The 18,234-nt window shown below is 42.5% G+C and overlaps 1 protein-coding gene across 1 annotated transcript in view; it reads right to left on the bottom strand.

The window, feature by feature from the left end:
• Window positions 1-18,234, bottom strand: part of Cct3 (chaperonin containing TCP1 subunit 3) — a 32,234-nt gene that overhangs the window by 7,025 nt on the left and 6,975 nt on the right. The window contains exons 3-10 of the mRNA XM_008853595.2: window positions 17,046-17,096; window positions 16,482-16,544; window positions 14,258-14,354; window positions 8,365-8,482; window positions 5,086-5,272; window positions 4,014-4,163; window positions 1,369-1,501; window positions 1,098-1,179 (exon numbers count right to left, since the gene is read on the bottom strand). Coding sequence (XP_008851817.1) covers window positions 1,098-1,179; window positions 1,369-1,501; window positions 4,014-4,163; window positions 5,086-5,272; window positions 8,365-8,482; window positions 14,258-14,354; window positions 16,482-16,544; window positions 17,046-17,096 — 881 coding nt within the window. The remainder of the gene's footprint in view (window positions 1-1,097; window positions 1,180-1,368; window positions 1,502-4,013; window positions 4,164-5,085; window positions 5,273-8,364; window positions 8,483-14,257; window positions 14,355-16,481; window positions 16,545-17,045; window positions 17,097-18,234) is intronic.

Raw genomic sequence — 18,234 nt, 5'->3', positions numbered from 1 at the left:
AGGCAGGCACCACTATGCCCAGTAATAAAATAGTAATAGAAATAGGTGGAATCTGAGTGTAGACATCAGTGTAGAAACAATGCATTTTATAGCTGCATTCAGAGCAGCTAAAGATCCTATCAAGAAAACAAGATGGCCTGGGAGTGATGATACATAGCTTTAATCCTAGCACTCAAGAGGCATAGGCAGGTGGATCTCTGTGAGATCAAGGCCAGCCTGGTCTACACAGAAGTTTCAGGCCAACTGGGATTACAGGGTCTGGACTCAAAAAACAACAACAAAAAATAAAACGGATGGTTCTGCTATATTTGGAGCCAGCTGAAACAGATTACCAGCTATGAGTGGTGGCACACACCTGTAAGCCTAGCACTGAGGAGGCAGAGTCAGAGGACTGCTGTAAATTTGAGGTCACCTTGCCAAGAGTGAATTGTGGGGCTACACAGCAACACTTTATCTCAAAAAACTGTATCCATCAATGAAACAGGCTACTCTTACCAGTGAGTCGTCTTGCTGGCTGGGAGAAAAGTTTTTGTTGTTGTTTGAAACAGGTCTCATTATATAGCCCCAGCAGACCTGGGACTCACTATGTAAACCATGGCCTCAGATGTCAGAGATCCACCTGTCTCTGCCTCTTAAGGTGCACCACCTCATCTGGCAAGAATAGATTTTTTTTTGGTCTTTTTGAGACAGGGTCTCCCTGTAGCCCCAGCTGTCCTGGAACTCACTATGTAGACCAGGCTGGCCTTGAACTCAGAGATCCACCTGCCTCTGCCTCCCGAGAGCTGGGATTAAAGGCGTGCACTACCACACCCGACCAAGAATAGAACTTTTTGATAAGCTATTATTTTAGAAATGTAATAGATACTTGCCAAGGCAGTGATTACTGATGTCTAAGCACAAGCTGCTCACAAATGCTTAGGGTCAATACAGAAGAGAATCAGGCACTGTTAAGAATAGAGAACTTCACAAGACAACAGCTATATCCAGGTAATTTCTACCATAGCCTGTATCTTGTCAAGTAATGTCTATATTATGCAGCTACAAAAAAAATAAAAAAAAGAGAGGAAAAACCCACTACTTCTATCTGATTAACTTACCTAGCAATTCGATTATTGTCTGTCTTTCGGACTCTACGAATGGCTGTGATATTGGCCCGCATGAGGTAGTGCTGAGCTAAATCTGAAATTCAAGAGTAGAGATGTCAAACCACATACCAGCACTCCTGGGTTCTGAAATGGTTTTCTCCTTGAAGTACTCTAAACAGAGCATGCTTACGGCTGTCACTATGAGGGACAAAACAGTAACAAACAAACACCACTTACCCTCTTCTACCTCAAAGGCAGGCTGGAAAAACAGATAAAGCCCTACCTGAGATGCCCTTTTCTGTGATGACCACATCAGGCTTCAGCTGGATTATGTCCTCACAGAGCTGCTGAATGTACTCTTCTTCCATTTGCAGGATGCGGGTGAAGTCTTCCTCTCGTGTAATCTCAATATCAGTCTGTGATGAAGAAAAGACAGTGACTGGGGCTGGAGAGATGGCTCAGTGGTTTAGAATGTGTACTGTTCTTGCAAAGGACTTGAGTGTAATTCCCAGCACCCATATTGGGCGACTCACAACTGCCTGTAATTCCAGCTCCAGGAGGCCTGACATCCTCTTTTGGACTGTACTCATGTACAAGTACAAATACCCACACACAGAAACTGCAGATACCATAATTAAAAAATAAAAACAGGGGGCTGGAGAGATGGCTCAGCTGTTAAGAGCACTGGCTGTTCTTAGAGAAGACCCAGGTTCAAATCCCAGAACCCACAAGGTGGCTAATAACCGTCGTGTAACTCCATTTCCAGGGGATCCCATGTCCTCTTCTGTCTTCCACGGGCACTGCATGACACGGGTACACTTACTCATACAAGTAAAAAAGGGCACTGGTTTAAAAATTCCTGGGATAGGAGTTGGCAAGATAACTCAGCAGGTAGAGGAACTTACTGCCAAGCCTGACAACCTTGAGTTTGATTCCTAAAACACACATTATAAGGAGCGAACTGATTTTCCCAAGTTGTTCTGACCTCCACATATATCCCTAGGCACACGTACACATGTTAAAAAACAAACCACCCCTAAAAATCCCTGGCTGGTTAAATTATTCAGGATCATCCCAATTGCTAGACTCACCACATCCAGCATTCTCATGTATCCCAGAAAGTATGAGTTTGAATGTTGAAAGCTGCGACCCTCATACCTGTCAGTTCAACTCATTCACTGAGTTGGACCTTTCTGAACACCTTCAATGTAACCTCCTGTGATAAAGCATGTTCTTCACCATAGTTACGCCATATTGAAGTCTAGGCTGAATCTAGCCCCCGAAACTAAAGGCAGACGGCCCAGGGTATAGGAACAGAGAGGTGTGGCTCAGCTGCAAGCACGTCAATAGGCCACTAGTTGCCATGCAAACAGGTCAGCTAATTCTTTGGGTTTTTAAGACAAGATCTCCTACCGGGCGTGGTGGTGCACGCCAGATCTCCGTGAGTTCCAGGCCAGCCTGGTCTATGTAGTAAATTCCAGGCCAGGTGGGGCTTCAGGGAGACCCTGTTTCAAAAAGACAAAAAAAAAAAAAAAAACCCCAAACAAAACAACAACAACAAAAAACCCAAAACAAAATAGATCTCCCTGTAGTTCTAGCTGCCCTGGAACTCCCTATGTAGACCAGTCTGGCCTCAATCTCACAGAGAATTAAAGGCATGTGCCACCACATCTGGCTGGACTTAAAAATTTTAATGAAGCCGGGTATGGTGGCACAAGCTTTTAATCCTAGCCACTCAGGAGGCAGAGGCAGGAGGATCTCTATGAGTTCAAGTCCAGCCTGGTCTACATAGTGAGTTCCAGGACAGCTGGGTACAGGGAGACCCTGTCTCAAAAAGACCAAGAAAGAAAGACAGACAGACAGACAGAAAGGAGGGGGGGTGAGAACCTGCTCATGGCTGGAGGTGGAACTGCAAGCAAGACTGAAGGATGGGGTGAGTGTGGTAGTGCCTGCCTTTGATCACAGCATTCAGGAGGCAGAAGCAGACAGATCTCTGAGTTCAAGGCCACTTTGGTCTACATAGCAAGTTCTAGCAAGCCAGGGATATATAGTGAGACTCTGTCTCAAAAATAAATGACTGAAGGACCGTGGCAGATGCTGACAGAAGCCAGATAAGCTTCAAGGAGGTGGGCAGACAGGGCCCTGGGGCAGCAGCAGCCCGCTAAATGCTCCCCACTAGGCCCTGCTCCTAATAACAGCTTGGGCAACAACACCTCACCTGTGGGAAGCAGGTTCTTGTTTAACGTCAAAAGTGCATCCCAGTGCCAGGACCCTGCGGGCACCTGGGGTTCTGAGTAGCTACATGACTGCCTACTGGTTGCTAAGCCAAGGCCTTTTGAGTCCTGACTTGTTCTCTGGGTGAGGTGTGGGGGGAAGGGTTGGGTGTGGTAGGAGATCTGGAGCCCCCACTCTGGGCTCATCTTGACTCGAGTGGGTGTCTTGGCTTCTTGGTCTCAGTCTCCCTACAAGTAAACTAAGAGAATATTCCTGTGCAGGAATAAAACTTGGATTCTGTTTTCTTGTGGTATTAGAGATTGAACCCAGGACCTCACTTATGCTAGCAAGCGCTCTACCAGTGAGACACATGGCCAACCCTCTTTATTTTGAGACAGGGCTTGAACTTGGCAATTCTCCTACCTCAGCCTCTGAAATAGCTATGATTACAGGTCTTTACCACCAGGCTTGGTGATTTTGTTTGTTTAGTTCTGTTTTTGTTTTGAGACCAAAAAAAAAAAAAAAAAAAAATTAATGAATGGGGCTGGAGAGAATGAAGGACTAATTTATCTTTTATCATGCTTTTCCCCCAATTCTGGGCTTCAGATTCCTCATTGTAAAATCAAGGCAGCACCAATTATTTTCAAGCTTCATTTTTATTCTTCCACTTTAGCGCTCAGAGCCCACTTTAAGGAATAAAACTGGGAAACTTACTTGGCTTTCCCCTTTCTTGTACTCCAAAGAAGAATCCAGTAGCACAATGCGAGGGTTCTTGATAAAGCGGCGCATTCGTGGATGGGTTACATCCTTGTTAATCATGACTCCACGTAAGACACAGGAATCTTCAATGATGCCACCAGGTATCTGAGCAGAGGAAAACTCAATTTAATCCAAAATCAAGAGGTGGTAATTAGGAAGTGAAGTCATATAACACTTGCCCTGCTGGGTCCAACCTCAGTACCACACACAAAGCAACTTCTCGATTCAATTCCTAGACATAACCCTTTCCCCAAATGACCACTATTTCATTTCTAAGGTGGCTTTCTTCCATGAAGCTCAGAAACAAAATTTTGAGTGGGAAATTGTAGCTATGCTTGTGATCCAGCCTGTGGAAATAAGAGGCAGGATATTGCCACAATTTCCAGGATTTCCTCCTTCATTAAGACATCCCCACATCTTAGACTTGGGCTCCATCTGCAGGCTGTATCTTAAATCTAGTAGAAATGGCAAAGCTTTCGTAGTTCATCAGCATTTGCTAAATTTATGTCCTCACCTATAGTTAACAAATATCCACACATGGTGTGCTGGATAGCTTTAGTTGTCAACTAGACAGACCTGGGTAGGAGGCGCCTCAATTGGTGAACTGCCTCCAATGGACTGATCTGTGGCCATGTCTATGGGGCATCTTCTTGACTGGCTGGCCTCCAATTCAGAGATCCGCCTGCCTCTGCCTCCCCAGTGCTGGGATTAAAGACTTACACTACCACACCTGGCTCTCCTTTCTAGTTTTAACTGGACTATTTCCTCCTAAGTGGGCTGATCCATGGAAGATAATAATTCTCAAAACATACAATGGACCAGTTTACGGCCATGTCTATGGGGCATCTTCTTGACTGGCTGGCCTCCAATTCAGAGATCCGCCTGCCTCTGCCTCCCCAGTGCTGGGATTAAAGACTTACACTACCACACCTGGCTCTCCTTTCTAGTTTTAACTGGACTATTTCCTCCTAAGTGGGCTGATCCATGGAAGATAATAATTCTCAAAACATACAATGGACCAGTTTACCTTTTCCACCCTTGCATGTTTCTTGATGTCAATCTCCTTTCGGCCATTCTCTTCAAATTGTACAGTCTTGACTGCATCCAGGGCAATGTTGCAGGCCAAAGAGGACCACCGACTGATTACTTTTGTAGTAATGGAGCTATTGATGATGTTCAGCATCATATCACGGTTATTGACATCAACAGGGGTACTGATTTTCTTTAGAGTGCTGATCATATCATCCAGTGCCATAATTATTATTTTGGTATCATACACGTTCATCTTCATCACCGTCTTCAAGATCCGCTCAACTGCAGCTTACCAGAAGGCTATGTCCACCTGTGTTTCTCACTTCACTGCTGTCTCCATTTTCTATGGGACTCTTATTTTCATGTACTTGCAGCCCAGCTCCAGTCACTCCATGGACACCGACAAAACTGTGTCCGTGTTCTACACCATGGTCATCCCCATGCTGAACCCTCTGGTCTACAGCCTGAGGAACAAGGAGGTGAAAAGTGCATTCAAGAAGGCTGTGGAGAAGACAAAACATTCCCTAGGAATTTAAGTTTAATATAATAAGATTCACTGTAACCCAGTTTCCTTCCTCTCTGATCTTCTCTAGGTACCTAGTCACATTTTCAGTCTATACTGATGTGGAAAAGAGGAATGAAAATGTTTCTTTTTTCAAATGTTTGTTCCTTTTTTTAAGAAATAGTGCTGAAAATGTAATGCCTGAATTAGAATAACTAAAGGGAAAGATATGTTTTGGTTATGTTTTTCAAAATAGTTCTTAATAAGAATGTCTATTCACTCTTTGTACACGCACTTTCTCTGTCAAATACCACTACTGACATACATGTAAACAAGAAAACAAAAATTAACCCCAGAAAATAAGTGATGGTTTATGACTCATGTGGGTCCACATACAAGAGTAGAATAGTATCCAGTGGTGTGTGTGTGTGTGTGCGTGTGTGTGCGTGCGTGTGTGTGTGTGTGTGTCTGGGGAAGATATGATCAAAATACAATGCATACATATATGAAATTTGTAAAGAACTAAAAAATATATTTAACAATCAAATCATATACCTTATTTTAAGACTGGTCTTGCTGTACTTTCTGTTTAACAGCAGGCACTATAATGCTATTCATTAATTACTCAATATTTAAGTATCTAATGACCCAGGCACATAAAGACAGAACACTGTAGATTTTATTTTTTTTTAGATGGGTCTCATGTAGCTCAGAATGGTTTTGAACTCCAGATTCTCCTGCCTCCACCTCCCAAGTACTGAGATTACATATGTCTCACCACACCCATCTAGGTTTTCCTTTTTCTTTGTCTTTTTGAGACAGGGTCTCCTGTAGCCTCAGCTACCCCTGGGACTCACTATGTAGACCAGGATGGCTTTGGAACTCTTGTTCTTTGCCTCCTGAGTGCTGGGATTAAAGGTGTGCACCACCTCGCCCAACAAAAATTTCAACTACAAAACTTTTTCGGCTCCTATTACGCCACAACTAAAATTCCCCATATAAATTAAAAATTTTTCTACAGTCATGTCATGTACTTTTATACTCTGTTCACTCTCCTAGTAGCACCAATAGAAACTGTTCTGTATTCAGTAGCATTTTCAGGTGTGGCCCTTTTCATTTTAATGGAAAACTGCTGGCTGCTACCAGCATTTTTTTAAAAAAATATTTTATTTTTATTTTATATGTGTGCATTGCCTGCATGTAGGTAAGTGCACCTGTGTCACGCAACGTCCAAGGAGGACAGAAAAGGCTGTCGGATCCCCTGGATCTGGAGTTACTGATAGCTGTTAGCTACCATGTGGGTGCTGGGATTCGAACCCGGGTCTTCTGCAAGAACAGCCAGTGATCTTAATTAGCTCATATGTGACAGAAGGACATTTCAACATCAAGTCCTGAATAACTGTAATCATCTCACTTCTTATGTCACCTACTAGAATCTAACATCTAGTTAGAGACATGACATATCTCTACAGCAGTGCCTTGTACAGAAATTTGGAGTTACAGGTGGTTGTGAGTCAGTCCACAAAGGGTGCTGGGAATGAAACTCATGTCCTCTAAAATAATAAACGATCTGATAATCACTGAGCCATTGTTCTAGTCATTCCATCTTATTTTTTGAGACATGGTCTTTCACTGAAGCTAGTGCTCATCAATTCCAAGACTGTTTAGCAAACCTCAAGAATCCCCATCTCTACCTCCCCAGCACTGGAATTACAGGTAAACAGATGTCTGGCATGTTTTAAAAAGTCAGGGTCTTCCTATGTAGCCCCAGCTGGCCTCAATCTTATAGAGATTATTAGTTTACTTCTGCTGGGATTAAAGGCATGCACTACTGCTCACAGTTTGTGACTGGCTCTTCCCCCCGCCCCCACCGCCTGTTGAAAAGTGAGCCCAAAGTATTTAAGGGTAAATCACAACACATAAAATAAACACAAATGGTTCAGAAAATATGTACAAATGAGAATGAAAAAATGAGGCAAAATGGTAAAAACATACAGAAATACATCTGCATTATTTTTTGGTCTTTTTGAGACAGGGTCTCCCTGTAGCCCCAGCTGTCCTGGAACTCACTATGTAGACCAGGCTGGCCTTGAACTCACAGAGATCCGCCTGCCTCTGCCTCCTCAGTCCTGGGATTAAAGGTATGCATCACCATGCCTGGCTTTGCTCTGTATTATTTTTGCCAACTTTCCTGAATTATTCCAAGATAAAATGGCTGCTAAATGGGCTCAGTGGTTAAGAGCACTGGCTGCTCTTACAGAGGACCTGGGTTCAGTTTCCAAAACCCTCAGGGGTGACTGGTTTTTAAAAAAATAATTGTGTATACGTGTGTGTGTGTGTGGTCAGAGAACAACTTCGTGGAGTTGTTCTCTCACCTTTTTAATGGGTTCAAGGGATCAAACTCTGGTCACTGGGTTGCATGCCAAGTGCCTTTACCCATTGAGTCATCTCACTGGCCCTTAAGACTGCTTTTTCCATGGGTGCGGGCGATTGAATTCAGATCCTCATAATTGTGCAGCAAGCAATTTACCCATTAATCCATCTTCCCAGCCCCTAAAATGTATTCTGAAGAATTACTATTGTCTATTTTCAAGCCTTTTCTAAAACTTGTATTTCTGAATTCTGTTCTCCACTTTGATCTTATTTCTTCTTACAAAATGAAGTCAGAATAGGAAACCTGTGTGTGATATGTGCTTGGCCTTTCTTTACTACCTAAGAACAGATCAGCCAATCACCTAAGCCTTCCTTCTATAAGTACTCCTATCCCCATACCTGATTTTCTTTAGAGTGCTGATCATATCATCCAGTGCCATTCGATAAGCACTGATCACCACTGTTGGGTGCATCTGTTGCTCTAGGAAGTGCTCAGCCACAGACAGCATTTCTCCCGCTGTAAAAAGGACACAGCACCAGAATAATACATTTAAAAGTACCTGGATACTAAAGCGATTTCCTTATGCTTCTAAAAAAATATTAAAACAGATTCCTACTAGAGATATGCATTTGGCTGTTAATGCTATCATATTTTATATTTTCTAAAAACCAATCCATAAAGAAAAGATCCTTAGTAGACATACTTTAAATTACCAAAAATTGATCTTACTGGTTTACCTTAAAAAAAAAAAAAAAAAACAAAAAAAACAAGCAGCAAACAAACCTACGAAAAAGGAAAACATTTTTTTCCAATAAAAGAAAAACACGAACAGGAAACTGATTTATTAACCCAACATTTTAAGATGCAGCCAAGCTGCTGGTACAAAAACCAAGAAGCTGGGTTCACCATAACATCTGCATTTGGGAAGCAGAAACAAGAGGAACAGGAACTGAAGGCTAGCCTATAGACACTTTTTGGCAATCCTAACAGACATAACTTACTTCAAGGTAACTTAGGCATCAATCCTTTTCTTTTTTTTGATCTTTTTGAGACATGGTCTCCCTGTAGCCCCAGCTGTCCTGGAACTCACTATGTAGACCAGGCTGGCCTTGAACTCACAGAGATCCACCTACCTCTGCCTCCCAAGTGCTGGGATTAAAGGCAGCAGTTATGGATTAACTGTCCATAACTTCAGTTCCAAGAGATCCAACAACCTCTTCTGGCCTCCGCAAGCACTGTTACATATGTGGCCCACTCATATGCAGACAAAACACTCATACACACAAAATAAAAATCAAAAATTAAAATATACATGATAGATCTGTTGATAGGGCTCAGTGTTACCCAATTACAGCCAAGCTCAAAAAGTAAACAAAAACCTAAAGTATACAAAGCCTTATACCTGAAAGAATCCCTACAAAAATGTACAAAATCTATCCTTTGGATGAGAGACTATTGATGAAATGATCTCTTTTAAAATCTTTTTTTTTTTTTCTTTTTGTCTTTTTGAGACAGGTCTCCCTGTAGCCCTAACAGACTCATTATGTAGACCAGGCTGGCCTTGAACTCACAGAGCTTTGCCTGCCCCTGCTTCCCAAGTGCTGGGATTAAAGATGTGTGCCACCATGTCCAACCTTTAAAATCTTTAAAAAACCAAAAAACAAAATTTTATTTATTATTTTTATTTTATGTGTACGCATGTATTCCCTGCATGTAGGTAAGTGCACCCTTATCGTGCAATACCCGAGGAGGACAGAAGAGGCTGTTGGTTCCCCTGGAACTGGAGTTATGGACAGTTGTTAGCTGCCATGTGGGTGCTGGGATTCGAACCCAGGTCTTCTGCAAGAACCACCAGTGTTCTAAACCACTGAGCCATCTCTCCAGCCCCTAAAATCTTTTTTTAATAATTACACTTATTTACGTTTTTGTACATGCATACATACAGGCAGAGGGAGACTTTTAGGGAGTCAGTGCTCTCCTTCAACTATGTGGGTCCCAGGAATAAATTCATGCTGTCAGGCTTGGCAGTTAGTGCCTTTATCCTCTGAGCCATCTCACTGACTTTATTTTTTACCTCTCCTCCTAAGTCCCATTGCTCAATTCCCTTCTCTTAAAACAAAAACTAACTTTGCTTTCTAATTTATATACCCTAAATCATCCACATATAGATGGGAAAAAGAAAAAAAAAAGGTAGTATAACCAGTACTTTTGGGGGGGGGGATGAGGGGAACGGGGACATAAGGTCTCATTATATAGCTTTGGCTAGCCTGGAACTTGCTATACAGACCATGCTGTCCTCAACCTCATAGACACCTGCCTGCCTCTGCCTCCAGTGAGCACCACCATGCCCATGAAGATAGTATCTTGAAAATCACCTGAGTAAGGTAAGTTGAAATAAGTTATGGATTGTTGTTAAGAATAAACCAAAGATGTCTCTAGGCCTATGGATATAGTTCAGTGGCAAAGTGAGTGCTTTGCATGAGTGAGGCCTTGGATTTAACCCTAGCACCCTTACCCCCCAACCACATTAAGTCTTCTGTGATACCTAGCACCACTTCAGATTTGTCACCTTGAAGGGCATTACCAGACATGTCACCCTCAGCTATACAGCAAGTTTAAGACCACAGCTACATAGAAAGTTTAACACCCATACACACCCGCACACTAAACCCTGGAAAGATGGCTCTGTGGTTAAATGAGTGACAGCTCTTGGGGAGGACCTGAGTTTATTTTCTAGCACCCATGTCAGGTGGCTCACATCTGCAACTGCAACTCTTCTGGCCTGCATGCACTCATATGCATATAACCTCACATATGTAATTAAAATAAATAAAACTTGGGAACTCCCCAGAACACAAACAAAGACAAAACTTCGCACATGCAAAGACAAAAACAATTTATATTAAACTTATTTTAGTCTAACGATTCTATTTTTGGGCAAGTGGGCCAAATGCATAAACTGGCACTCCTTAATTTACAATAGTTCTTTCCTTGCTCTGAGTACAGTGGCACATGCCTATGGTAGTTACTCAGGAGTAAGGTAGGAGAATCACTTGAGCCTAGCGGTTTGAGGCCATCCTGGGCAACACAGTGAGATCTTTATCTCAAAGCACCCCCTGCCATAATTCTTTTCTTGACAGTGTGTTACTATAATCGGTTTTAAAAATGAGCTAGGCATGGTGGCACAAGCCTATAATCCCAGCACTTGAAAGGTAGAGGTAGGCAGATCTTTGTGAGATCAAGGCCAGTCTGACCATCAGAGTGACTTCCAGGCCAGCTAGGACCACAGAGAGACTGCCTTTAAAAAAAAAAAGTGCTATTATTAAAACACTACACTATTGGGGCTGGAGAGATGGCTCAGAGGATAAGAGCACTGGCTGCTCTTCCAGAGGATTGGGATTTGGTTCCCAGCACCCACATGGTGAGTAACTCCTGTTCCGGGGAGCTGGTGCCCTCTTCTGACTTCTGTGGGCACTGCATGATATAGGTGTACTTACATGGAGGCAATACACTCATACACATAAAATAAAGTATTAAAAAAAAATTTCACTATTGGGCCGGGTGTGGTGGCGCATGACTTTAGTCCCAGCACTTGGAAGGCAAAGGCAGGCAGATCTCTGTGAGTTTGAGGCCAGCCTGGTCTACATAGCGAGTTCCAGGTCAGCTGGGGCTACAGGGAGACCCTGTCTCAAAAAGACCAAAAAATAAAAATAAATTCACTATCAACTAGAAATTTATATAATAAAGGCAAATAGCCAAATTCTCAAAAACAATCTTTTGGAACGTACAAGATTAGTTTTTATACTTAAACTAGAGCCAGAACAATGTCTCAGTGGGTAAAGTACTTGTTGTGCAAGCATGGATACCTGAGTTCACATCTCCATACCCACATAAAAGCTGGGAGCAGTGGCATGTACCTGCAACCCCAGTGTTGGAGAGGGTGGAAACAGTCATATCTCAAGGGCTCACTGGTTAGCCTGTCTAGCTGAAATAGCTTCAAGTTCTGTGAGAGACCTTGTTCACCCCGCAAAAATAAAGTGGAGGACCTGGAAGATGATCAGCAAGTAAAGGTCTTCAATGCAAGCTGGATGACCTCAATTCAGATCCCTTTAATCCACCTAAAAGTCAAACATGGTTTGTCTTCCAACCTCCACATTCACACCATGGTACATGTGCATCCTCACACACAAACCTGTGTCCATACAAAAATAAATGGGTAAACGTTAAAAATAACTAAATAAAATAAGGGACTGGATGCATGCCTTTAATCTCAGCACTCAGGAGACAGACAGGTGAATTTCTGTGACTTCAAGGCAGCCTGATCTACATAAGCCAGCCAAGACTGCATAGTGAGACCTTGTCTCAAACAAACAGCTACAACAACAAAAATAACAATAGAAGAAAACGCTCATTGTCACACAACCTCCAGCATGCATGCACATCTACACACACAGAGCAGGAAAAAGACAAAGCTCACTGTTTTCAAGATTCCCTATCTGGGGGCTGGAGAGATGGCCCAGCAATTAAGAGCACTTTTTCCTCTTGCAAAGGACCCAGTTCAGTTCCCAACACCCATTACAACTGCCTGTAACTCCAATTCCAGGGAACCAGACACCTTCTCAAGGCCTCCATGAGCACTGCACTTTACATGTAGGCAAAACACTGTAATACATCATTGTGCTAGATAGCTTTAGTTGTCACCTTGACATGCCTGGTTAGAGAACCTCAAATGAGGAATTCTCTCCATTGGATTGGCCTATGGCCATGTCCGGGGTACATTTTCTTGATTATTGAGTGATGTGTTGAGTGTTCAGCCCACTCTGAGTGGTGCCACCCCTGGGCAGGCGGTCCTGTATTGTGTAAGAAAGCAGGCTGAGCACAGGCCAAGGGAACAAGCCAGTAAGCAGTGTTGTTCCTCCATAGTCTGTGCTCTAGGTTCCCACCCTGAGTTCCTGCCTTGGCTTCCCTTGACTGGACTGTGCTGTAAGTCAAATAAACCCTTTCTTCCCTAAGTTGGTTTTGTTCAGTGGGCTTTTTTTGGTCTTTTTGAGACAGGGTCTCCCTGTAGCCCCAGCTGGCCTGGAACTCATTATGTAGACCAGGCTGGCCTTGAACTCACTGAGATCCACCTGCCTCTGCCTCCCGAGTGCTGGGATTAAAGGCTAGTCAGTGCTTTTAATCACAGCAATAGAAATTAACTAAGACATACATAATATCTGTCCTTGATCCTGGACTTGGCCAGCCTTTAGAACTATTGAGCAGTAAATGTTGTTTAAATCCTCTTCCCCTAAAATTCTGCATCTGTGAATTCACCCACTTAATATTAAGTTTATTTGTAACTGAAATCAATACTCATGGTACTTGCCTGATCACTCATGAACACACTTACAAAATGGTGACAACTCAGTCACCCAATGACATTTTTAGGTGGTCAAATATGGTCTTTTCTGGTCTCACATTGTAAAAAAGTGTACTTCCTGTAGACTAGTTATGTTTTTCATATTTTTCTCAGTTTTTGTTGCTCTTACATGATTTGAAACAGCTCTCAATAAAACAATACAGTCTCTAGTGTCCTAACAAAAAGGCTGTGACGTGCTTCACTTAGGCCAAAGTTAATGTAGCTCTTGGCTACAAGTCTGATAATGAACTAACTACATTATTAAATAAAATGTCCCTACAACAGAAAAATAGAATGAGGTGTGGCTATATATAACTATAGTCCCAGCACTTGGGAAGTTGAGGCAAGAGAATCTCAAGTCAGAGGCCAGCTGTATTATGTTACAAGAACCTTGCTTAAAAACAGCCGAGCGTGGTGGCACATACTTTTAATCCCAGCACTCGGGAGGCTGAGGCAGGCGGATCTCCGTGAATTCGAGGTCTACATAGTGAGTTTGAGGCCAGCTGGGTCTACAGGGAAACCCTGTCTCAAAAAGATGCCCCCTCCCCCGAAACAAAACACACACTACACATACAATAAAATATGCATTAGTTGATGATGAAATGTTGTAATCGAAGGCTCAAAAGAACTTAACTCTATATTATTCCTACTAGTAATGGCTTGATATTCACCACCTGTTTGCATGACTTTATAGACTGTACTATCATTAATTAACCATATTTTATTCAAAGAGATTTGTATAGCACACACGCATGATCCTATACATAAATAAATAGCTCATCCTATTGGAGCCCTTTGTACTTAATTGGAGAAAATGCACGAAAAATTAACAACATGTGATACAACACACATTATTTCTGATTTTCCTTTTCAACCTTTTACTTTTCTCTTACCAAGGATAATTACTGATGTAGTCCCATCTCCAACCTCTTCATCTTGGGTCCGGCTAATTTCAATCATGGATTTAGCAGCTGGATGCTGAACTTGAATCTGGAAGAAAAATACAGATCACGACTGAATTAAGACTGCCCAAAGACCTCTTTAAAATTTTTTATTTCTTTTGATTTTATGTGTATGAGTGTTCTGTCTGCCTGCCTGTTTCCTGTACCTCTTAAAAAGAATTATATTTGTGCTGGGCATGGTGGCACACAGCCTTAATCCCAGTACTTGTGAGGCAGAGGCAGGCTGATCTCTGTGAGCTTGAGGCCAGTCTGGTCTACCTACCGAGTTCCAGGCCAGCCAGGGCTACAGGGAGACCCTGTCTCAAAAATAGACAAAAACAAAATAAAACATTCATTTTGTGTGTCTGTATGTGGGTGCATGCACAACACAGAATGCATGTAGAAGAGAACAATTTGTGAGAAGTTGGCTATCTCTTCTACATGGGTCCCAGGGATTGACTGAACTTAGGTCATCAGGCTTCATTCACAGCAAGTGCCTTTACCTGTTGAGCCATCTTGCTAGCCCCCAAAGACCTAAGACCTATTATGCTTGCCCCAATTCTTGACTATCTTGCTATCATATACATTCCCTTCCCCTTTTATTCTTTTACTAAATCTTGAAGATTGAACACATGCCCTGGGAGTTGGAGAGTAGGCTCAGCGATTAAGAAGGTCTAGTTGCTCTTCCAGAGGACCCAAGTTCAGTTTCCAGCCTTCATGTCAGACAGCCCACAAACACCTGAAATTCCACTCCAGGATATCCAACATCCTCTTCTGGCCTCCACTGGCACCAATTCTCATTCTCTCTCTCTTTTCTCTCTCCTCTCTCTCCCTCCCCCCACTCTCATAAATGCAGTCCCTTAAATATCTTAAACCACCTTTTCATGTCCTTTTCTTTTTTAGGGGAAAAAAGATAATTGAGAACTAAACTATTAAAGCTTCATGAGGACAAACAGTACCCTCTAGCTTATCACTGTAAGCAATCACTGTGGTTGAATTGTGTCCTCTGAAAAGACAGGAAGACCTAACCCCTCAGACTTGTCGATGTGACTTTACTTGGAAGTAGGTCTTTGTAGATATACTTAAGTTGATACAGTCAAATTGGTTTAGGAGAACCAAGCCCAATCACTGCATGTCCTTATAATACAAGACACACACTTCACCAGCTCCCAACATTTGGGAGACAGAGGCAGACAGATCTCTGTGGGATCGAAGTCAGCCAGGGATAGTCTACTTAGCCAGTTTCAGGATAGCTGGGGCTACACAGTAAGACCCTACCCCACAAAACAAAGAAGTATGACACCCAATGAAACAGAGCTGTTGTGTTTACAAAAGCCAAGAAATGAGCAACACTATTAGAAAGCAGAAGTAAGAAAAGACACTTTCTTAGTCGTCAGGAACAAGGCCCTGCTGATACCTTGATTTTAGATGTCTAGTCTCAGTTTAATAGAGAATAAGTTTCTGGTGCCTTTTTTTATCCCCCCTTCTCTTTTTGGTGCTAGAGATTGAGTGTGGGGCCTTCCACATGATAAGGATGCACTCAACCACTGAGCTACATCCTCTGCTTGCCTCTACTTTTTGTTCTGTGAGATGGGGTCTTCCCACATAAACCAGGCTGTCCTCTAATTCCCAATCCTTCTGCCTCAACTTTCTGACCACTGGGATTACAGGCATATACCACCATGCCTGGAATCTTTCTTTCTCTCCTCTTCCTCCCTCCCCCTCTCTCCCTCCCTCCCCCCCCTCCCTCCCCGGTTTTTTTGAAACAGGACCAGGCTGGTCTTGAACTCACAGAGATCCACCTGCCTCTGCCTCCCAAAGTGCTGGGACTAGAGGCATGTGCCACCACGCTCAGCTGGAATTGCTATTTTTAAGCCAACCATAGTGTATGGTGGCACCTATTTATAATCCCAGCACTCAGAGGCCCTAAAATAACCCTGCAACCAAAGCTGCACTTAAACTCCTGATCCTAAGTGCTGGGATTCGAGGAAGTCCTCAAATTTTTGAGAGTCTTGGTATGTAACCTACACTGGCCTTGAACTCATGATCCTACCCTTCAACTGTGCCTCCAGAGTGCTGGGATCAGAGGCATGTACAACCATGCCAAGGTTGTCTACATATATCTTATTTTATTTATAAAACTATTAGAAAAGCAAGTGAGAAAACACATACATACCTCTCGAAGAATGGCATTGCCATCATTGGTCATCACGATGCCTCCCATTGGGTCCAAAAGCATCTAAGACAAAGCAGAAGTATAGATAACAAAAAGGAACAATTGGAGTTCATGAGGTCCAATAAAAGAGAATCCTGAATGGGAGAGATGGCTAGGTGGTTTAAGAGTACTGGCTGCTCTTGCAGCGGACATGGGTTCGGGTCCCAGTACCCATATGGTGGCTAACAACCATCTGTAACTCCAGTTCCAGGGAATCTGACACCCTCTTCTGGCCTCTGCAGGCATTACATGACATTGCATACAGGCAATACAATCATACACATAAAATAAAAAAATAAATTCTAGGCTAGAGATGACTCAGTAGTTAAGAGCAAACGTGCTGTTCTTCAGAAGACCTGAGTTTGGATTCCAGCACTCATGCAGCTCATATCACCAATAGCTCTAGGGCCAGAAGATCCAACACCCTCTTCTTTTTTCTTTTCTGAGGGCACCCTCACAAACATGTGGCATACATACATACATACACACCCATAAATAAAAACAGATCTTAAAAAATAGTCGTACCTTCATCATGGACTTGGGTCCCAAGCATGTTCGGATGATATCTGCAATTGTCTGACAGTAAAGAAACAAGACATGTAAGCACAGACAAAAGTATAAGTGTGTTGGAGAAGAACCTATACAGAGCCAGTGTTTTTTGTTTTTTTTTTTTTTTGGTTTATTGAGACAGGGTCTCACTCTGTATCCCTGGCTGGCCTGGTGCTCAGAGATTAAAGGTGTGTGCCACTATACCCGCCAGAGTCAGTCTTTTAAACAATGACACCTTTAAAAATAGGAATGCCAGGGGGATTACTATACCAGATTTTAAGCTGTATTACAGAGCAATAGTCATAAAAACAACATGGTACTGGCACAAAAATAGACCCACAGATCAATGGAACAAAATTGAAGACCCAAAGATGAGTAAATGCAATTTCAGCCACCTGATATTTGACAAAGGGGCCAACAATATTCACTGGAGGAAAGACAGCATGTTCAGCAAATGGGCAAAACTGGATCTCCACTTGTAGAAGAATGAAACTAAACCTCTATCTTTCCCCTTTTTCACAAAAGCCAATTCCAAGTGGATCAAAGACCTCAATGAAAAGCCTGAAACTCTGAAACTGTTAGAAGAAAACACTGGCAAAAACGTACAACATATAGGTGTAGGAAAGGATTTTCTAAGCTGGACATCAATTGCTCAGGAAGCAACAGCAAGAATTAATAAATGGGAACTCATTAAACTAAAAAGCTTCTGTACATCAAAGGAGGCAACAAGGGAAGTGAACAGAAAACCCAGAGAATGGGAGAAAATCTTCACCAGCGACACATCTGACAGAGGTTTAATATCCAAAATATATAACGAACTAAAAAAACAGAGAATTGGGGGCTGGAGAGATGGCTCAGCGGTTAAGAACACTGACCGTTCTTACAGAAGACCTAGGTTCGATTCCCATATGGCAGCTAATAACTGCCTGTAACCCCAGTTCCAGGGGATCCCACAACCTCTTTTGTGCTCCGCGGGTATTACATGATATGGGTGCACTTACCTACATGCAGTCAATACACACATACACATGAAAAAAAAACAATAATGAAACAACTTAAAAAAAAAAACAGAGAATCAAGATAAGAACCCAATTAAAGATGGGCTAAGGAGCTGAACAGAGAGTTCTCAAAAGAAGTAAAGATGGCTATGAAGCATCTTAAAAGA

This window comes from Nannospalax galili, unplaced genomic scaffold, assembly GCF_000622305.1.
Source record: "Nannospalax galili isolate Female #2095 unplaced genomic scaffold, S.galili_v1.0 scaffold591, whole genome shotgun sequence".
Classification (NCBI taxonomy): domain Eukaryota; kingdom Metazoa; phylum Chordata; class Mammalia; order Rodentia; family Spalacidae; genus Nannospalax; species Nannospalax galili.
This window is presented reverse-complemented; position numbering and strand designations above follow the sequence as displayed.